Genomic DNA, 23,157 nt, shown 5'->3' on the forward strand with positions numbered 1-23,157 from the left:
CCATTTTGGTCATATATGCTTACAAATATTTTACTGTGCTGCCTGGAATTTTAATTTGGGCGCACCAGTGCCACTAGGACGAAGGAGATAAAAAAATTACCCTGATAACATTTAAAGGTATAGAAAGAAAAGGAGTGCTTCTTCAGGAGATGAGCTTTGAAATGTAGCCACTTGCAATCTTTAAAATACAATTTTCTGGTGCTCCTTCACCCTGTATTTTATCTAATTGCAGGCAATTCTTATCAATAATATGTTGAATATTTTTCTTTGTGCTCCTAAATTTTTTTAGTACCAAATGTGCTCCTTGTAAACAGTGTTGGTGCAGAGCACTGTTTTCTACACATTTCTTCCAACTGGATCATTTATTTTAAATGGTTACTCTGGAGAAAAAATGTTTTTATAGTGTACTGCAATTAGTAACTACGTTACTTTTGCTTCAGGCTGGGTTTAGGGAAGGGAAATATTTCCCGTAGACTGCTCCCTGCCTGATTCCCAGTAACTTGACACCTCAGCTGATTTCTCACTCAGAATATGCTGTGTTCATTTGGCTCAAAAAGACAGTTAGCATAGATGTATTTGAAGGATTATCTCTTAAACCAATTAGCTGTGGTTCTGACTATTTGGAATGGGTCCATAAAAAAAGGTTTCTAGTTTCCCATGCCTACACTTGCCTGTTTGGATTATGGCTACAAGTACATGTTATTGATTGCATTTACAACCACTGTTTTCAGTGAGTGAAAAAGCTTTGCACATGAGTTGTTTCCATTCAGAATTGACACCAGCACAGTGCCAAAGATGAGAATAGGGACACATGGCATCACCTGCCCCAGATGCAGTATTTAAATGGAAAGATGCAGTATTTCATATGGAAAGTGACGATGTGGATGCAAATTCTGTGTGTTGGACTACATGCTTTCGGTTTTACGAAGGACTGCACTTATGACACTATCCCATCAATTTATCACTGTCTCTTCACCTCTAAAAAGAACCATATAATAGGAGATACTGTACATGGTGGGTTGGTAACAGGTAGGCCTACATCAGGGCTGTCCAACTCATCCCATGGAGGGCCTAGTGTCTGCAGGTTTTTCCTTTCAGTCAAGCCCTAGGCAACCAGGTGTGGGGAGTTCCTTACTAATTACTGACTTTAATTACAAGTACAAGGGAGGAGTGTGAACCCGCAGAGACAAAGGCCCTCCGTGGGATGAGTTTGATACCTGTGGCCAACATAATGGTCGTGTTTACTCGTTATCTCTCCTTTATCTTGAGAGCTACTGGAACACCTAGGCTAAGGTGAATGCCAGAGGATGTCTTTGCCATTAAAGTTGACACTCCCAAAGAATCCTGTTGACTTAGATTGCAATAGCTTCAGAGGGTATGATTAGAAGGTTGGTTTTCACAATTTTTGTGTTTCATGATAGCCAATGCAGTGAAATGGAATAGGCCATGTACATCTACAACTTTATTCGCCCATCTGATTTGTGCGTTCAGACATGAACGTCTACATAGGCCTGCATGTTTAGGGAAGAGCAAAGAAGTGCATTATTAGGCCGATACTTGTTTTTTGTCTTTTTGTGCTGAAGAACTGATGTATTAACTTGTTGAGAAACTTTCTAGTGTAGGGCTTTCCAACCCTGTTCCTGGAGAGCTACCAACATGTAGGTTTTCACTTCAACCCTGATTCTAATATTTAGCTGATTGATAAGCTGAATCAGGTACAGTAAGTTACAACTGGGGAGTGAACCTACAGGAGGGTAGCTCTCCAGGGAAAGGTTTGGCGAACCCTGGTCTAGTCGTTCTTTACACCAGATGTGTCAAACCTCAGCACTACACAGCTCATTCAAATAATCAAAGCTTGATGAGTAGATGGTGTTATATAGCGCCATAGAAAAGAAACACTGTTTCGAAGGAACTGAGCACATGTGGGAAGAATGGAGAAATCTGGATGTGATGAAGGGATCTTATAAGCACATGTTAATGTTAGAGCTGTTTGAGAAGTTGGAACAGCTACATCTGGTATTGAGTGGTTGTTAGTCATTGTAAAAAATACCTTAAATTGGTCTCCCAGACTAGAAAGGTGAGCTGGAACAGTGTGCTGGTCTGCTTTAAGAAAAAATAACGTTTCAAGTTTTGTTTTTGCTTTTTTTTCCACTTAAATCGGTCTGTTCATTAGCAGTTGTTTTGCACACCTTTTTTACAGTTCTTTTTGCACACCTTGTGCTTATTTTCAAGGTTGAGCAAAACTTTTCTCAGGGGAAATATCCAAACGTTTATATACCAAAATCATTATTGTTTATCTTATGGAAGCATGTCTACAAGGGGGCTGGCTACTTTCTGGGCCTTTTGTTTCCATATGTGCAGGACATTCGAAACGAAGGCCCGACAAATGTGTAAGCTCTGATTGGAGGAGCAAGACCAAGTAACACCCCCACTGTAGCCAATCAACGTACACACCAAACAAGGATACTCGAATCAGATTGGGCCGTGTTGTCGGGCTTTAAAGCATGTGAGCTGCTGGGGAAACTAGCATAGTCGCAATCTACGAAAGATCATCTTTGAAATTGGATCGCGTACTGGTCCATCACCACTACCTTAATTAACTCAAAGGTGAGTGAACAATGTTATCTACTTCAAAATAACTAGATTAATATAGATATCATTCCTATTTTTCCTGTACTGATCCAGAGCCTCCATCTCTCATGTGCGGCACTTGAACAATACTAGCGCTCTCTCGTTCCTGCTTTTTTAAAAATGTATTACTATGTTATTTTTAAAACTAGTATTCGTTGAATGTGTGGTGTCGAGTAGCGTAAAGAGACTAGAGCATGTAAAGCTAGTGAGTGACATGAACAAGCATGATGAAATACCAATTACGTCACGGAGTGGTGCCCCTACAAGTATGCCGCATTCAAAGCAACCGGGAACTCGGGGGAAAAAACTAGCCCCGAATGCGAAAATCGTTATGAACGATCATAATAACAGCAAAAAATGTGATGAACTTGTTACCTAAAGAGAGTTTATTTATTTGGCAGCACAGGCTTGTCTGTGTAGTCTACTCTTATCCACTAATGGTGAATATATGACTGATACTTGACTAGATTGACTCCATATAATCAATAACTAGAACCATACATATGTATAGTATTCAATCAATACTAGGTAGAGTAGCCTGTAATTGCAAAACATTTTACGTTTGCGAGTTGAATATTGGATGGGGGAGGGGAAATGACGTGGCTTAATTCCCACTGCTGTAGACTGATGTAAGACCAGTGTGTCCTGGTTAGCCTCTGCAGTAGGGGCTGTAACACTGAGCTGGATGTTACGTCCAGTATAGCATCCAGCTCATTTACATCCAGCATCCTGCACCGAGTTACATCCAGGGCATTTCCATTGAAAAGGACCCATGAGCACCAACATGAATTTCTTAAGAGCATATCAAATTGGGTGTCAAATGAATGAAGTCTATATTTTGGGAGAGTTAAGAAATAGATACATAAAAAAAAAAAAATGTACATTTAAAAATGTGGCATAAGTAAAGGCTTTGATTTCTGGATAAACAGGTTTTAGAAAACATCTACCAGAATCTTAAGAGGTATCAGAAATGCATCAAAACACAATGCTGATCTGAAGACCCCTGCCAACTAATAACTTTTTAAAATTTAGTTTTGAACACATTTTTTACCTTCTGTAAGTTTTTAAGAAATATTGACTTGTAATTCCTTTACTATTAACTTTATTTTCTCATTTCTCTCATGAGGTGGCAGGATAATGAAAGTTCAGAGAAGTAACAAGTAATGGTAGAGCTACCAATTAGTTATAGTGATTTCACTGATATCAATTTTGTTTATGAATGAAGTGATTAAAACTCAGAATTCCATTACCAAATTGAAAATGGAATTACTGCAACTGAATTGGCAACAATGGGAAAGCCATGGTAGTCACAGACCACAGTTTGGGTCACATGCTGCTGTCCTCCCTTCCACTGGCATGCTGTTATGTTCAGCTCAATACTGTTTTCTTTGTCTTTCTGTCTGTTGGTCAAACCAAGAGTTTTAAAACAGTCTGTGTCTAGACAACCTCTCGCTCACTCTCCAGTTAACATCACCTCTCTCAGCTCTTACTGACATCTACCCATGAGCCCCCTCTTGCCATTTACTGTTACTAGCATCCTCACACACTGAGTACCGACCGACACCGGACATCCATGGATGTTGAAAAGTGTTTGAAATTTGGTCAGTCCACACTGGCGTTGATGTTAACATCCACAGATGGAATGGACCAAATCTGAACCTATGTTTCACAAGTTTTGGATTGTACAGCACAGTACTGAGTAGAGTACTGTACGATGAGTAAAATATAGTACAATACAGTAAAGAAAAGTACTGTACTGCACTCTACTCTGCAGTCTAAATATACATGCCATTCTAAATGTATTTTGGGTTATAGTCATATTATAATGCTCGCTTGAATATAATGCTGAATATATGTTCCTAGTATTGCTAGCTGCAACAGAATACAATCTTGGATACCATTTCATGTCTCTTCATCCAGTATGATGAAAGTTAGATGTAGTTTCACGTAGGTGCAATGACTGGAAGTCTACAGGAACAGTTAGCATGCTAGCAGTTCCTGTTCATCTGACTCTGGCAATGAAGTCTTATATCTACTTCCCCAATCTTGAATTTCAAGGCTTTTTCTATATATTTTGGGATGGGGGGGGGACTGTTTCAACTTAAATGGTCAAAACCAGATAGAAAACATGCAGAAAAAGATTTTGGACTTATATAGTTTTTAAATACCATCTTTGAGAACTAACAATTAAGTGAAAGCTAGACAGTTGGAGAGTTGAATTCCAAAAGATGGGCGTTCAGTGCACATGGATTTTGTTAATGTTTGAGCAGAGGAACAACGCAATAACCATGGAAAAATGCATAGACTTGCATTTTCATCTCAATGGAATAACTGGTTTTGAAATTTTAGCAAATGTATTAAAAATAAAAAAACATGTCACATTTACTTTGTTGAAACACATTTGGCAGAGATTACAGCCTTGAGTCTTCTTGGGTATGACGCTACAAGCTTGGCACACCAGTATTTGGGGAGTTTCTCTCATTCCTCCCAGCAGACCCTCTCAAGCTCTGTCAGGTTGGATGGGGAGCGTTACTGCACAGCTATTTTCAGGTCATTCAGAGATGTTAGATCGGGTTCAAGTCCGGGCTCTGGCTGGGCCACTCAAGGACATTCAGAGACAGCCAAGACTCCTGCGTTGTCTTGGCTGTGTGCTTAGGGTCGTTGTCCTGTTGGAAGGTGAACCTTCACCCCAGTGTGGGAACCTGCTCCAGAGCGCTCAGGACTTCATCAATGACCTCTCTGTACTTTGATCTGTTCGTCTTTCCCTCGATCCTGACTAGTCTCCCAGTCCCTGCCGCTGAAAAACATCCCCACCGTATGATGCTGCCACCACCATGCATCACCGTAGGATGGTGCCAGGTTTCTTCCAGATGTGACGCTTGGCATTCAGGCCAAAGAGTTCAATCTTGTTTTCATCAGACCAGAGAATCTTGTTTATCATGGTCTGAGAGTCTAGGTGCCTTTTGGCAAACTCCAAGCGGGCTGTCGTGTGCCTTTTTACTGAGGGGCTGCCGTCTGGCCACTCTACCATAACGGCATGATTGGTAGAGTGCTGCAGAGATGGTTATCCTCCTGAAAGGTTCTCCCATCTCCACAGAGGAGCTCTGTCAGAGGGATCATCGAGTTCTTGGTCACCTCCCTGACCAAGGCCTTCTCCCCAGATTGCTCAGTTTGGCCGGGCGGACAGCTCTAGGAAGAGTCTTGGTGGTTCCAAACATCTTCCATTTAAGAATGAAGGCCACTGTGTTCTCGGAGAACTTCAATTCTGCATAAATGTTTAGGCACCCTTCCCCAGATCTGTGTCTTAACACAATCCTGTGCCGGAGCTCTATGGACAATTCCTTCAACCTCATGGCTTGGATTTTGCTCTGACATGCACTGTCAACTATGGGAACTTTATATAGGCGTGTGTGTGTGTGTGTGTGTGTCTTTCCAAATCATGTCCAATCAATTGAATTTAACACAGGTGGACTCCAATGAAGTTGTAGAAACATCTCAAGGATGATCAATGGAGACAGGATGCACCTGATCTCAAGTATATAAGGTATTTCATTTTTTATTTTTTTTTGCTTTGTCATTATGGGGTATTGTGTGTAGATGAGGGGGGAAAAAATATTGAATGAATTTTAGAATATGGCTGTAATGTAACAAAATGTAGATAAAGGGGGTCTGAATACTTTGTATGCACACTCTTGGAATTCTCTCAACTAGCTTCACCTGGAATGCTTTTCCGACAGTCTTGAAGTAGTTCCCACATGCTGAGCACTTGTTGGCTGCTTTTCCTTCACTCTGCTGTCCGACTCATCTCAAACCATCTCAATTGGGTTGAGGTCAGGTGATTGTGGAGGCCAGGTCATTTGCTGCAGCACTCCATTACTCTCCTCCTTGGTAAAATAGCCCTTACACAACCTGGAGATGTGCTGGGTTATTATCCTGTTGAAAAACAAATAATAGTCCCACAAAGCCCAAACCAGATGGGATGGTATATTGCTGTGGTAGCCATGCTGGTTAAGTGTGCCTTGAATTCTAAATAAGTCACAGACAGTGTCACCAGCAAAGCACCACCACACTATAAAACCACCTCCTCCAGGCTTTACAGTGGGAAATATACATGCAGAGATCATCCGTTCACCCACACCGCGTCTCACGAAGACACGGCGGTTGGAACCAAAAATCTCAAATTTGGACTCCAGACCAAAGGACACATTTCCACCGGTCTAATGTCCATTGCTTATGTTTCTTGGCCCAAGCAAGTCTCTTCTTCTTATTGGTGTCCTTTAGTGGTTTCTTTGCAGCAATTTGACTATGAAGGCCTGATTTCATGCAGTCTCATCTGAACAATTAATGTTGAGATGTGTCTGTTACTTGAACTCTGAAGCATTTATTTGGGCTGGTAACTCTGATGAACTTATCCTCTGCAGCAGAGGTAACTCTGGGATTTCCTTTCCTGTGGCGGTCCTCATGAGAGCCAGTTTCATCATAGCGCTTTATGGTTTTTGTGACTGCAATTGAAGAAACTTTCAAAGTTCTTGATTTTCCGTATTGACTGACCTTCATGTCTTAAAGTAATGATGGGCTGTCGTTTCTCTTTGCTTATTTGAGCTGTTCTTTCCATATGGACTTGGTCTTTTACCAAATAGGGCTATCTTCCGTATACCCCCTACCTTGTCACAACTCAACTGATTCGCTCAAACACATTTAAGAAAGAAATTCCACAAATGCACTTTTAAGAAGGCATTCCTGTTAATTGAAATGCATTCCAGGTGACTACCTCATGAAGCTGGTTGAGAGAATGCTAAGAGTGTGCAAACCTGTCAAGGCAAAGGGTGGCTATTTTGAAGAATCTCAAATATACATTTGTTTAACACTTTTTTTTGGTTACTACATGATTTCATAGTTTTAATGGCTTCACTATTATTCTACAATGTAGAAAATAGTAAAAATAAGAAAAACCCTTGAATGAGTAGGTTTAATTTTTTTGGGGGGGGTGTATGTATATATAACACAGTGCCTTCAAAGTATTCATACCTCTTGACTTATTCCACATTATGTTGTTGCAGCCTGAATTCAAAATGGATGAAATATATTTTTTACGCAAAGTACCCTTATTGACAGTGTATCTCCGTCCACCTCAATGTTATAGCTGCCTCTCCCTCTTGGATAGGAGTTTTCCCTTTTTTATACACTAAATGTCCCTGCTATAGACTAAATGTAACATTTGGTAAAAGCCTGATTCTCTATTGCTGACAGACTAACATAATCCTTGGACAAGTGTGTAAGATGTCAGTTTACATAGGCTTACTTGAACATTCATAAAGCCCTAATCAGTTTACCTATAGGCTCTTCTAAAGTGGTAGAGGTCAGAGAAATGTAGCATAGCCGGCCACTTAGATTAGGCCTAATAATGCTGTGCATAATGGCTGAATATGTGCAGTGGTTTATATTTATACACCACTGGGTTACATTGGTTAGCCCAGTTCAGGTGTTAAACGATTACGCACAGGTCCATAGCTATTCCCGTTGCGCTCCTATCATCCTTGGGTTACCTCTTCCTACAGTAAGCATTTTACCCTCTCCCTAGTTTGATTTGACTTTGTTTATTTGAAGATGGGGAAAAAACCATTGGTTCAGTGTTATTACTTTGCTTTGGGAGCCAAGATGCTGGTGGGAAAATGTCATGCATTAGTTTGGCACTGTTACTAACCCAACACATCACTATCGTTTTGAATCTCTCAAAAGGATTTTAGTCACAATAGAAGTGTGGGATGGATATCTTGGCTCCTTCCTGTGACGAATGGGTTGAAGGAGTGCCCTTTGGGTATGAAAGGCTGGGCGTTGGAGGTGGTCGTCTCTTTCAACGTTTTGGTTGGAGGGCGTGTTCAAATGTCCCTCCCTCCCGTTGGGGGCATGTCTGACATCACGTTTTACCACAATGTTTACTTTTTGCAGAGCAGTGTGGAATGTGGACAAGGTAAAAATAACAGAATCTCTTGAGTAGGTTCAACATTCCTCCAAAAAATGTAAAGGTCTAATCAGTGAGCACCCTTTTGCACACGTCAGGTAATTTGTTCGCTTTTGTATTTGATACACTAGTGAACTATCAACGTCTTAAGCCTACCCCTTCCATTAGCACGCAATGGTTGGCTGTTCAGGCAAATCTGTCAAATGTTCGTCTCAAGCATTCCCTCTAAACTCCATAACATTTTCAAATTAACTCACACACATTGGAATGGACAGTATCTGTTTCTGCAGACTGTGTTCACCCACTCAGTATCTGTTACAGCACACGGATCTCTCTCTCTCTCTCTCTCTCTCTCTCTCTCTCTCTCTCTCTCTTTCTCTTCCCCCCCCCCCCCCCCCCCCCCCCCCCCGCTGGTGTCGTGTTGCAGGGTCAAACACCTCAGCTTTATAGATGTAGTCAAAAGAGCGCACCTATTAATAGTCGCTGTAGTAGAAGATTGTGTGGTGTTGCTGTGTTTTCTCCAGTGGCTGTAACTGAAGTAACGAAAGTTTCATTTTTATCTGAGTGTTCACTGCTGCCTCTTCTAAAGTACTCAGTCTTGGAAGAGGTTAACACTGTTGCGTCTTATGCTGTTGTTGTCTGTGTGGGCTGGTCTACATCGTCATCATGTAGGATAACCAGCCAATCGTGTGTGCAGGCCACGTGTGTTTTGTGTTCCTTTCCCTAAACACTCTTAACAGCTGCGTTTAGAGTTAATGGATACAGACGGCGTGTGTGTGTGTGTTAGCCAGGGTTGGGGAGTAACTGATTACATGTAGGCTTATCAGTTACTTTTACATTCACCATGGATGACACCTTTCTGTTTTCTCAATGTTATTCAATTCAGCTTTGAAAATAGGCGTAAGTTTAAAAAAAAATCCACCAAATGCCTTTGATGGATATTTTTTGTCTTCTTGTAAAGCTTCCTTAAGGGGAAAGTAAAACAAAAGTAACAGAAATGAATCGTAATTATGTTACGGAGTTTGGGTAATCCAAAAGTTACGTTACTGATGACATGTAACTAGTAGGCTCACACCAGGGTCGACTAGGCCATATTTTGGTGGTCTTGGTGAGGAGCTCGCAGGGATATGTGGCGTAGAGTAGTGGTTAAACTCAGCCAGGTAGAGGACAAGCAGCTGTGGTCTGCTTGCTAACAAATCAACTGTTCAGCAGCTTTGGTAGGCTACTTCTTCTTTTTAAACCAAACCCCTTTAGTGCCACTGTTTTCCTCACAGGAAAAGCTCTCAGACCACAGTCCAGTTCTAATTGACATTTGATTGAGGTGTTTACATACAGCAGGGTGTTAAAGGACCACATAGATTGGTCTGCTTTGTGTTTTCATTTTTGCCATGGAAAAAATATTGTGATACTGGTATCATCCTTCTCTAGTAGTTTCGGATATACATTCAGTCTAATAGCCATGTTGATGCAATGTTAAAAGGTTATGCTGAAATAACAAGGAAACCATGCTGACTCAGCCATTTTCTTGCCTGCTGGGTGGTAGTAGATAGTAGGCCCAAGCTGAAGGACCGGATGCTCTGCACTGTAACAGTGACCTTGCTCCTCTTGCATCATCACTCAGAGCTAGCGTCAGCTGTGGACCATTTCTGCCGTTGTTTTCTCGTGTTGCTACAGTAAGCTGATTGAGTGTTTGCAAAGAAAATGTTAAGTGTGTTGGGAACTCATAAATGAAGTAAGAACTTCTTACTTTTCATGAACCATTTTGGTGATGTGAAGGGTTTTGAAATGTAAAAAAAATGCAGGCGCCTTCCAACGATACAGTTGAGTGAAGGATTGAAATGTGTTTTGCTTGTTTTAATGCGCTTGAATACTGACGGTCAGTCCAGCTGAGCACAAATAGAATTCACAAATGAACCCTGGACAGAACATCACTGTTTTCCCCCATTGGACCTTTTGTTGGGTCAACGTAGCCTAAAGAGAACTAACTGAACGGGCTTTCAATTGGACCTGTTAGGCTTTCACCTTCCTACACGATTGTTGCCACCGGTTGCAACCTCTGAGAACACTGCTATTTCAAAGAGTACTTTGCTTATCTGGTCATTCGGTACAGACAGGAAGTGTCATCCAATACAGTAATCAGGGGGGTGTGCAGTGCCAGGCTAATGGTGGCCCAGCCATCTTACAACGTCCCTCTTTTTAAAAAGGAGACGCAACACACTGCATAGACTGATGTGACATTTTTCTTGCGGTGAGTGCTTTACACTCTAGTGTCTACACTGTGTAACCTATATAGGATACCTGTGTGAGAATCTGGGTTGCAGTGTATAGGCCTGTGGGGGGAGCATTCTGTTCTCCCTGGCAGTATTCACCTGAACGTGTCCTGCTTTGACCGTAATGTAATAATGTATAAATCAACTGAATGTAATGTGAATGGTGTTCTGTTATTAGTTGAGAAGGATCCCCTAGCCTACGCTAGTACATTTTACTAGAGGAATTTCTATCTGTCAGTTACTGTTTGTTTGTCGGACTCACTCATTCTCTATCTCACCCTCTCTCTCAGGTGAGTCATGCCTTCGGTTCCCTCCAGCACAGCCTCTGTGCGCCCTGTGTCCTCCGTCTGCCCCCACGCAGCTATGCTTCACAACAACGCTACCAAGGCCAACGGAGAGGCCGCCATTTTGAATGGGGGGTCCAAGGTCAATGGAGAAGCAATGTTGAACGACCCCAAGTTCTCCATGAATGGATCGGCCCAAGTGAATGGGGAGGAGGGGGAGAACGACCTGGAGAACACAGCCACAGGCACTGAGGAGAGGCAGTGGATCCGTCCTGATCTGCCCAGTAGATGCACGTGGAAATTGGGCGTGTCCTCTGCCGAGTCCCCTCACTCCCACTCTGCAAAGTGAGTCACACACACACTTATCACGAACAGGATTTGCATATGTTCCCCGGCCTTTTCGGTGTAGAGATAGCTGATGGATATTTGTGGTCAGTGGTCATTCATTTCTCCACCCCACGAACATGATGGAAGTAGAACCACAGCATTTCCACGTACTCTGCTTATCCTCCCTCCTCTTCAAACACCTCTAGTTTACATAGTCCACTAATTCCCCTTGTGTAGCTAAGATATAGTCACCTGCTTGCTTCACTAGCAAGGAGAGCAAAGAAGCAATATATTTGTTTTTGTTGAGCAGCAACCTAAAAGCAGGATGTTGGTTTGACATTTAGCCAGGCTCCATTTTCCTGCATAATGACACACCTGCTAGAGCCAGAACCACAAAGAGGACCGAAGCCTGTGGGGCTGGTCTTTCCGACCTGAAACCTTTGTAGGAACCCCATGTGAGCGGGAAGGGTTGGGCAAGGGATTTGGTGTTTCACCATGACTTGGCAATTTCAGGGTGTTTTGAGGAACACTGAAAGGAACACTGCCATTTTGGCCTAGGGGAGAAGGGTGTGTGCGTGTGGTAGGAATTTATCTGGAACAGTCTTGCTGTTTTGACAGTAATCTCTCCATTCGGTCAATTTAAGTTGTTATATAAGTTCTATATGGCATCAATAACTCTGTGCGGCTTGGCAAAGGCTTTGTTTATGTCTCACTGCCAGACCGAATCCAGAGGCTACCATGTTACGAAATTAACTCTCGATGTCCCAAAGATAGTGTCATACTGAGGTTACAAAAGTAGCCAAGTTACACAAGTTTCCATCTCACATATGAAACAACTTTCAATACCTGGCGCGAACTTACTCATAAAAGAGAGTTTGCCTTCTTTTTTTTAAATTTGTGAATGATCATGGTTTATATAGATTGCTCTCCTTAACTGAGTCTCCATCCCATCCTCACCTCTCAGGACCGAAGCCCCCAGAATTCTACCCAACATCCTCAGGAAGATTGGAGACACACCTTTGGTCCGCATGAACAAGATACCCAAAGCCTTCGGCCTCAAGTGTGAACTCTGTGAGTATTTACACATGCGCACATAGTCATGATATGACACACAGTCATATGACACCCACTGAACCTAAAGACAACCAGAGAAAAGCAGTCTGTATTTGAATATCCTTGTTTGTGTTAAGTTACTATTTGTATATAGTGTTATCAGTCTGTGTCCTTTTTAACTCACATTTTCTGTTCCTCAAAAACAATCCTGTGTTCACATGTGTAGGTGTTGGTGTGTGTTTGATTTACACATTGTTGGGCAATCAGCGATGTCGTGGAAGCTAGTCTGAAAATATAGTTTACCAATCTACCAATTACTTCACACTGGAACAAGTTAAGCTATGCTAAAGCTACCCTTAAGAAAAATATAGTTTACTTAACTACTTTTTCAAAGTAACTTTAATTAACTACATCCAAATTACTTGGTGAAAAATCATAATATCTAAAATGTCATAGAATACAAATTATAAAAACAGCTCACTCTGTGGTCAGCTGTTAACAGAACATGTAATGTATCCTATTAAACACAAAAACAATGTTTCAAGTGAGAGTTAGGCAGGACTGATGCTGAAAGAGAAAGGACATTCTTGCCTACTTCACCCATATTTTGTGTAGTTCCAGAAGTTGGCTACACTTCTTGGCTACAAGTTGGATACATCGCTATCTAGATTTTAAATCAGTTAAACTACCACTAAGCTACTGCAAAATGTAGTTTAATTTCTAGTTCAACTACCACCAAGCTACTGCAAAATGTAGTTTAATTTCTAGTTCAACTACATGTAGTTCACTACTCCCAAAACTGGTGATTAGCTGTCTTCCCTGCAGCTATTTCTGTTTTTAAAGCATAAATCCATAAATCCAGTGGTAGAGGACATGACAGAGGGAGAAGGGAGATGGTGGAAGGAAAAATTAAGAGGGGGAGGAGGAGGAGAAAGAAACAGATATGCGGCGATGACATGGAGACAGGGTTAAATTGGAAGTGAGGGAGAATGAAATGGACCATAGAAGAGTGAGGGAGAAGATCTTTAGACTCCTCCTGTAGTACAGTTATTCTATATTAGACTCCTCCTGTAGTACAGTTAGTCTCTATATTAGACTCCTCCTGTAGTACAGTTAGTCTCTATATTAGACTCCTCCTGTAGTACAGTTAGACTCTATATTAGACTCCTCCTGTAGTACAGTTAGACTCCTCCTGTAGTACAGTTAGACTCCTCCTGTAGTACAGTTAGACTCTATATTAGACTCCTCCTGTAGTACAGTTAGACTCCTCCTGTAGTACAGTTAGTCTCTATATTAGACTCCTCCTGTAGTACAGTTAGACTCTATATTAGACTCCTCCTGTAGTACAGTTAGACTCCTCCTGTAGTACAGTTAGACTCCTCCTGTAGTACAGTTAGACTCTATATTAGACTCCTCCTGTAGTACAGTTAGACTCCTCCTGTAGTACAGTTAGACTCTATATTAGACTCCTCCTGTAGTACAGTTAGTCTCTATATTAGACTCCTCCTGTAGTACAGTTAGACTCTATATTAGACTCCTCCTGTAGTACAGTTAGTCTCTATATTAGACTCCTCCTGTAGTACAGTTAGACTCTATATTAGACTCCTCCTGTAGTACAGTTAGTCAGTAGGACTGGTTTCCTATAGGCCCCGCTTGCCATGAATACTGTTGTTATTGTAAAGTCAACATTTAAGGTTTCACATAGCCTCCTTTCCCCTCATTAGTCTGCTAGGCTCCACTGTATGATTGTAGGGGTCTTGTCTCAGGTATCTCTCTGGGTGGACGGGGTTTGGCCACCTGAAAGTCCCTCTGTTCTAAGGGAATAAGTAACCTTTCTGAGGCCTACAAGGTGGGAAGGGAGGGGGGCCGGAGAGGGACAAGGTCTTGTATCAGGTGTCACTAGGCTGAATTGTCAGTCACCAGCTTTGGGATGTTTTGCGAAGTCCCAGATGTGGATTCTGGGGGAAATGTTCATGTCATCTATTTTTATTTATTTCACCTTTTATTTAACCAGGTAGGCCAGTTGAGAACAAGTTCTCATTTACAACTGCGACCTGGCCAAGATGAAGCAAAGCAGTGAGACAAAAACAACAACACAGAGTTGCACAAAAACAAACGTACAGTCAATAACACAAAATAAAAATATAAAAATCTATGTATAGTGTGTGCAAAAGTAGGAAGGTAGGCAATAAATAGGCCCTAGAGGCGAAAATAATTACAATTTAGCATTAACACTAGAGTGATAGGTGTGCAGATGATGTGCAAGTAGAGATACTGGGGTGCAAAGGAGCAAGATAGATAGATAAATAAATAACAATATGGGGATGAGGTAGTTGGGTGTGCTATTTACAGATGGCTGTGTACAGGTACAGTGATCGGTAAGCTGCTCTGACAGCTGATGCTTAACGTTAGAGAGGGACATATAAGACTCCAGTTTCAGTGATTTTTTTTAAAAAATTTTTTGCAATTCGTTCCAGTCATTGGCAGCAGAGAACTGGAAGGAAAGGCGGTCAAAGGAAGTGTTGTCTTTGGGGATGACCAGTGAAATATACCTGCTGGAGCGCGTGCTATGGGTGGGTGTTGCTATGGTGACCAGTGAGCTGGGATAAGGCAGAGCTTTACCTAGCAGAGACTTATAGATGACCTGGAGCCAGTGGGTTTGGTGACGAATTTGAAGCAAGAGCCATCCAATGAGAGCATACAGGTCGCAGTGGTGGGTAGTATATGGGGCTTTGGTGACAAAACGGATGGCACTTTGATAGACTGTATCCAATTTGCTGAGTAGAGTGTTGGAGGCTATTTTGTAAATGACATCGCCGAAGTCAAGGATCGGTAGGATGGTCAGTTTTACGAGGGTATGTTTTGCGGCATGAGTGAAGGAGGCTTTGTTGCGAAATAGGAAGCCGATTCTAGATTTAACTTTGGATTGGAGATGTTTGATGTGAGTCTGGAAGGAGAGTTTACAGTTTAACCAGACACCTAGGTATTTATAGTTGTCCACATATTCTAGGTCAGAGCCGTCCAGAGTAGTGATGCTAGTCGGGCGGGAGGGTGCGGGCAGCGATCGGTTGAAGAGCATTCACTTAGTTTTACTAGCATTTAAAAGTAGTTGGAGGCCACGGAAGGAGTGTTGTATGGCGTTGATTATTGTTGTTATAGCATCAGGTCATTTTAAAGACCACGACTGGGTATTCTGCCCGGCGCTAGCGATTGAACAGGCAGTACATTTCTCTGATTGGTACAGTTGGCCAATGACGGGGAAGTACAGTAATACCAGACGGTTAATAGGTCAGTTTTGGACCACCATCCACATGTTATTTGAGTTCACTGCATGTGAACCATGTCACGGTCCTCAGTCTAAATATCTCGCCAGTGAGTTATTTGATATATTTTTTACAGGCTTAATTGTTTAAAGTCAATCTCTGGTTGATTCCCATGGCTTAGTGAGACAAAAAGTTTCCATGGCACTTGCATGGATTTTCACGTGATTCGGATTTACTCTTTGGCTGACTAGTCCACAGTGGATTTGGGGCCGTTTGAATCTGTGCCAATCGGCTATTGTACGTGTGAGAGAGATTGTGTGTGTGAGTGAGAAACGCTGGACCTTTGGATGACCTCCCCACCTGAATTTTTCCAAATCGGCTCATGCCAGCTCCGTCTCTTCCCATGATCCTCCATGTCTGTGGCAACTTCTACTGTACTTCCTGGCGTTGCTAAGGGGCTTTACAGTTAACTTGTACAGGGGGATTTTGTTTAAGTCTGCTCTGTGGTATATCTAAAGTACACAATAACATCATAATATAAGCAGCTGCAGTACATATTGATGATTCAACATTTACTTACACCCTCTCTCTTTCTGTCTGTGTGTAGTGGCCAAGTGTGAGTTCTTCAATGCAGGGGGCAGTGTGAAGGACCGTATCAGTCTGAGGATGGTGGAGGATGCAGAGAGAGCTGGCATCCTCAAACCTGGAGACACCATCATCGAGCCCACCTCCGGCAACACCGGTACGTGTCTCTAGGATTCCCTGAGCGCTATAAACAGGCTTATTCTTGGACAATGGAGAGAGGGGGGGGGGAGTCAAATTACCTGCCTGAAAACACTCCTGCCGCTTATGTACATATTCCACCACCACATGTATCAACACACATGTCACTAACAGTAGAACGATTACACACCCAAGTCAAAGGACTTGTGTGTGAGACAGTTTAACATTTAGTTTTGCCTGGTAATGTCAAGTAGTCACTGAGACCTCCCAGCTTACCTTTGACATTAGGATCTTGTTCTGCTGACATGACCTGTTATTCACAGCTGTATTGGCGCCTCGCTCTCTCTCTGTGTGTGCAGGTATTGGTCTGGCCCTGGCCTCTGCAGTTAAAGGCTATCGCTGCATCATCGTCATGCCTGAGAAGATGAGCATGGAGAAGGTGAGGCTGGTGTTTGTGTATCAGTGCATCCATGCGTCGGCGTTGGAATGTAACTAATTGTAATCTAATCTTGTGTTCCCAGGTGGACGTGCTGAGAGCCTTGGGTGCGGAGATCGTGCGTACCCCCACCGCTGCCCGCTTTGATTCGCCAGAGTCCCACGTGGGCGTAGCCTGGCGTCTGAAGAATGAAATTCCCAACTCTCACATCCTTGACCAGTACCGTAACGCTAGCAACCCCCTGGCCCACTACGACACTACTGCCGAGGAGATCCTGGAGCAGTGCGATGGTACGTGTGTGTGTGGTGTGTGAATGCGATGGAGAAATTGAGTGAAGAATACCCATTTCCTCCTACTCTTCTAATAGACCTCTCTGCGCCACTCTGCCCTTGCAGGTAAGGTGGACATGTTGGTGGCAGGAGCTGGCACAGGTGGCACCATCACTGGCATCGCCCGCAAGCTGAAGGAGAGATGCCCCAACATCAAGGTAGGCACCGAGTCACTTAACACAACGTCCCAGATCTATAAGATGGCAATCTGACTAGCATGTTATCGCTCTGTACTTTGTCAATTGAATTCCATTCAGTCTTGTAGAGCCAATTCCAAACTCATGTAGCTGAAAGTATACAACACGAGTTCAACCCAAGGCCCACAGTTATACGGCCTGTTGGGCCGAGTCATAAAGTAGGATCAGAAAGTAATATTGCATCTGCCGTTGATGAATAAAGCCAAAAGATGAATACAGATCTTAAGTTGCCTTTGTGTGTGATGTATTTATTACCATGTTACTTTGGCTTATTGATGTAATGGTTTAGTTAACAGTGTTCTGTGTTGTGTAGATCGTGGGTGTGGACCCTGAGGGTTCTATACTGGCTGAGCCAGAGGAGCTGAACATGACAGACAAGACCCAATACGAGGTGGAGGGCATCGGATACGACTTCATCCCCACCGTGCTGGACAGATCTGTGAGTGTGGCAGTGATCTCCTGAGTTGAGCGGCGTTTTCTACTCTGCATCAGTAACAGTCACAACACACAAGTGGACGGAAAATGACTCCTAAGATAATATTGTATATGGCTGCTGTAGTAGAATGCATATAAATGTTTCTCTCTGTTTCAGGTAATTGACAAGTGGTATAAGTCCAATGATGAGGAGTCCTTTGCCATGTCACGCATGCTGATCAGGGAGGAGGGGCTTCTTTGCGGTAGATTGACATCACACACAATGATTGGTGCTCCCAAAGAGCAAGGGTCTCTCTCTCTCTCTCTCTTGTTCTCTCTCTCTGTCTAACTGTCTCTCTTTCTAGGAGGTAGTTCAGGCACAGCCATGGCTGCAGCAGTCAAGATGAGTACAGAGCTGAAGGAGGGCCAACGCTGTGTCGTCATCCTTCCTGACTCCATCCGCAACTACATGTAAGGGAGAAAAGAGGGGGATGAGTGGAGGAGGGAGGTTGAACGGGGAAAGGGAATGGTGGAGTTAAATGTGTGGAGAAGGAGCATTGATATGCCAAGTGTTTTTAACAGGGTATGTAGTACCAGTGTTTTAACCCCCCCCCCCCCCCCCCCCCCCGCCGCCAGGTCAAAGTTCCTCAGTGATAACTGGATGTGTGATAAGGGCTTCCTAACCCCAAATGACCTGATGGTGTCCAAATCCTGGTGGTGGAACCTGACTCTGCAGAGTCTGAACCTGTGTGCGCCCATCACCGTGCTGCCCTCCGTCAACATCAAGAAGACCATCAAGATCCTCAAGGAGAAGGCTTTTGACCAGGCACCCGTCGTTGACGAGTCCGGGTACGCTTTTACCTGGTTACCATGGTCACCTGTTTGTCATTCAGACCGAGTGTCAATGTACCCTATAGCGTGACTGTTAACAAAACATTAGTCCCCTTGACAAGACGTCAATACAGACATTTTATTAATCGGCGTGTATATGTTCATGATAGTTTCCTTCACAAGCAGTTCTGCTTGTATTCAGGTGTCATAATGCTAATTACATATTCTCTCGTCTGTGTAGCATGATCCTAGGGATGGTTACCCTGGGCAACATGTTGTCTTCTGTGCTGGCTGGGAAGGTCAAGGCGTCTGACCCTGTCTCCAAGGTGCTCTACAAACAATTCAAACAGGTCAGTTCCCTTACCTACATGCTCAACAACATGCCACACTCTCACAAGAACACTTCAACTCAACTGTAAGCTCTTAAATAAAGTTCTCAAGCTGAAGGCTATCATTGAGGAGAGCAGGGGTACTCAACTACTATTGGAGAAGGTCCGGTCACACATTTCCTAGGTGGCAAAGGTCCGGATGGATACTGCAATTCTACACATTTTTCGGGTTATACTGTAAGGTCTGTCAGTGAATGACATAGAGGAACCCCCCCTGTTCTGGATCCAGACTGTGGTCTGCCTGTTGTAGTTTTGTCATTTTCATTTGTCGCACTCTCCCCCCTCAGGTGCGACTGACCGATAGCCTGGGAAAGCTGTCCCGTATCCTGGAGACAGATCACTTTGCCTTGGTGGTGCATGAGCAGATCCAATGTAAGTTTACCCCTCCTTCCTCTCTTCCATCAATCTTCTCTCTCACACTTCCTTATCTCACCATTTCCCCGCTATCTTGTATTGCTCCTTCTGTCTCTTTTCCACCACTGATAGTTGCCTTTGTCAGACAGTAGAGAAGAACATTCCTAGCAACACCTGCTGTCTTCGGTTGACCCTGAACTGGCCCTCCTACAGGGTCAGGGGTCATTCCGGGTCCCTGTCCAGGTAACCGTGTCACCTGTCCGCTGCCATAACAAACACCCACCTGGCCAGAGGCAATGTGGCGGTTGTTTTCCCTCTGACTAGCTTGCTGTTTTGCATCAGCTTAACTTTAGGGGTTGCTCATCAGTTTGGTCAGATAAAATCACAAGTCGTTACATAGCGTATTTGGCTTTCTCACAGCCTAGGGAAGACGAGGTGTAATGATGCCATCTAATCATCAGTTTTGTGGTCTAGTAGGCAAAGAAGGTGTGTGTTGGGTGGCAAAGTCCACCGGTGGTGTTTTGGTGCCTGGCAGTGCCTTGCCACCAGTAGAATAGTGCAATACCCAGACTGTTGTGTAAGGATAGACGAGGGGATATAGCTTAATATGCCATAATGCTTTTTGTCAGCCCACCACCACAACTTCACCAGAGGATACATGTATTTTTTACATATTATTTTCATCAACTATAATTTACTGATTCATCCCAAGGGCAAGTGTTTTTTCCTGACAATGTGCCCTGAGCAGGAAAAACTCTGTCCCTCAGCTATGACTAGGCACCCCTATGCTCCCTATCATAGTAAACTATGTTCATCCTATATTCAGTGTCCTTTATCTAACAGCAGGGGTCTCTTCAGAACCTGACTTTCATTGTGACCTAATCCTGTCTCTCAAACACAGGATGCTAGTTGCATAACTTGTAAACCGATATGGTTTAATTCAGTATAATTGCCAGCTATTGTATAATCCATTGCTTCATTCTTGGATAAAGACCTTGGGAAGTTTCAATTTCCTTTGTGGCAAACATTCCCATATGAAAAATGGAGAAGTATTTGGACATAATTTATGTAATCTCTTGCATGCAGGACAAATTTCAGTGGTTCTACAACTCTTAATTCTCCTATTTGTCACAAACGTTCTCTTGCACCTAAAGTGTTATCTCAATAGTACTATTACCCCTCTCTGTCTCGCTGTGTCTCTCTTTCTCTCCCTTCCTCCGTCTCTCTCTCTGTGTAGTCATGGCGGACGGCTCCTCCTGTCCGAGACAGATGGTGTTTGGGGTGGTGACGTCCATTGACCTACTCAACTACATCACAACACGTGAGAGGCGGGGAAACGCACGGGAGCGCACGATGTCGGAGTGCTCCATGACATCTGAGTGCTCGCTGACCGACGAGCTGTAACCACTTTCTGCCTCCTGTGCGTAGGAGGAAGTGACCCACCCCCCAAACATTGACAATGAAGAAGAAGATGTAGGCTTTTAGGAGGTTGTGGTTTAGTCTTAAAATAATTAGTATTTTCCAACCTTCTTGGCTACAGCTGTTTTGTTAGTTTTGTGATTAGAATCCTAATTTACTGTAGCCTACCTATGCTGCGATTTTAAGTAATTTAGCTGGTTTCAGATACATAGTTTTCCGCTAACTTTAAGGTATATAAATTACATTTTACAAAGTGTGCAACTATATGTTTCCATCTGTCTGCCTCTTCATTATTGAAAGTAACTTTTAGTTTTCTCTTTAAAAAGAATAGTGTTCCTGACTTCATTTTATTGCAGAGGATACTAAAACATTACAATATGCTCGCTAGACTAACGACTCAGTAAATTGGAATCTTTCAGCTAAATGGCCACCTACCTACCATTTTCTATTGCATTGAGATTTCTATGTAACTGATATGTGAATGTGACTTCCATTTTAGTGGGGAAAAACAAAACATTTCTGAAATTTACTGCTCCCCTTTTAGACTTAAAAGCACATCATAGTTTTTCTTTGATACCAACAGAGTTACATGGCCATCTAGTGATAGCTAAAGACATAGTATGTGCCTAAAATTGTAATTTGGGTTCATCGATCTGAATTGAATACCTATTCAGTATGGAAAAAAATAGAGGTGTCACATTGACAACATTGAAAGAGAGAGGGTGTCAATGAAGGGTACCTTCTTTTGTTTGAAGGGTTTGTCCTTGAAGGGTAAACAAGCACACAGGGTAGGTCAGGCCAAGGATAGGTGAGTTTGGCACAAAACCAAACTCTAACCCAAACAGTATGACTTGTGTTGGGTCATTTTTTTCTTCTTGTATTGAAACAAGACATTAAATAGTTGGCTGGTTGAAAATATTTAAATTAGCCTAACAGTGCAGGTCTTTTATACAGGCCTGTCTGTGTCTGGGGCAGGTTGGGTTGTTTGACCTTTTCTTTTGCTACATTTCTTTTCTGTTTGACTTCCTGTTTTAATCATGAATGTTTTATGTATGACAATGGACCCAGAGCTGTTATGATCTATTCATTAACTGACATCCACTAGCAGGGATGGAGGTGTAAATATGACTTTAGTGTCATATTTGCGTGAGGTGGAGCATGTTATGGTTATGAAAGTGATATTTGAACACTATACCCTGTCATTATTTCCACTCTGGGTTCAGCTGTTTGTTTCATATTTCTCTTGATTTGTCGATTTCAGGTTATTTTGTGATAACTATTATTACTGGCTTCCATTAAAGGCCCTTTCTCTTGAGCAAGTTTAAAGTTTTATTAGTCATACTGTATGTACGGGATCAGTGGTGACAGTCATTCAGGTAAAATGTTTTGAGTTAATAAAGCTGCATACAAGCATGGTCTCTTTTGTTTTGTTGTTTTCTTGAGTAAGGCAGCTCCAGAATGCAGGTGTTTCAGCCTAGCTCAGTGCCTTCTATGTTGGAGGGGCAGCCAGCGGACAATATAGAGTGTAGGGGTTGGTAATTGCGCCGTGATTGGCTCACTTTTCTTTTACTCATGGGGACACTACGTTACCACAAAATCTACAGGGAGAGCTAGAAAGTTCAAGCCCCTTGGGTGCTGCCATAGATTTACATTAGAAGTGCCCATCCAAGAAGACTCAAGGTCATTGGCCACAAATAAAATGATGTCAAATCATGTTATATCTTCTGTAGCCTTGATTGGACTGCATTTCAAAATCTTAGCTAGCCAGCTAGACAAGCAGTCATCTTCATGAATCACGTCGTCAATCTACTGGAAAATCCTTTTCAATCCTTGTCATATGAAAAATTATAGATAAAACTTATGTGCTCATCGGCCATTGGACATAAACATTACCCAACAAGTTTTAAATTGCAAATTCAACAATGAGTGGTTTGGAAGGAATCAGTGGCTAACTGCAAGCGTTGCAAAGCAATCACTATTTTGCTTGCCCTGCTATTCGTTGGAAAGGGTGTGAGGTCCAAGTCTGGGTTTAAGGCTCTCTTTTCCAAGTTTAAAAGGATAAACATTCGCATGCAACACCACGGGCCAGAAAAGGTTGAATACATTGGCCATGCTGTCAATCCAGCATGACTTCTGCCACGTTCAAAATAACTGGAAACTGGGAAATCTCAGACTTCATTGAGTTTAAGACAACTGGGAACTCTGGGGGGGAGACTCAGTCTCAACCTTTAAGTCTTTACTGAAGACTTATCTCTTCAGTAGGTCCTATGATTAA

The 23,157-nt window shown here is 42.7% G+C and overlaps 1 protein-coding gene across 2 annotated transcripts; it reads left to right on the forward strand.

Annotated features, from left to right (window-relative positions):
- The first annotated feature begins 2,474 nt into the window (after positions 1-2,474).
- On the forward strand, positions 2,475-22,300 carry LOC115161215 (cystathionine beta-synthase). Of its 2 annotated transcripts, none has more exons than XM_029712009.1 (14): positions 2,475-2,607; positions 11,154-11,492; positions 12,439-12,545; positions 16,398-16,532; positions 16,873-16,952; positions 17,035-17,239; positions 17,345-17,436; positions 17,789-17,914; positions 18,068-18,152; positions 18,255-18,360; positions 18,526-18,738; positions 18,962-19,070; positions 19,397-19,481; positions 20,701-22,300. In XM_029712009.1, exons 2-14 carry the CDS (start codon positions 11,161-11,163, stop codon positions 20,865-20,867), a joined length of 1,842 nt encoding a protein of 613 aa, XP_029567869.1. In that variant the 5' UTR covers positions 2,475-2,607; positions 11,154-11,160; the 3' UTR covers positions 20,868-22,300. The 2 variants fall into 2 exon arrangements, with proteins under 2 accessions (XP_029567869.1, XP_029567870.1); XM_029712010.1 differs by lacking the exon at positions 2,475-2,607 and adding an exon at positions 6,154-6,175.
- Positions 22,301-23,157: the final 857 nt, after the last annotated feature.

This window comes from Salmo trutta, chromosome 24 (genome assembly GCF_901001165.1).
Source record: "Salmo trutta chromosome 24, fSalTru1.1, whole genome shotgun sequence".
NCBI classification, from domain to species: Eukaryota; Metazoa; Chordata; class Actinopteri; order Salmoniformes; family Salmonidae; genus Salmo; species Salmo trutta.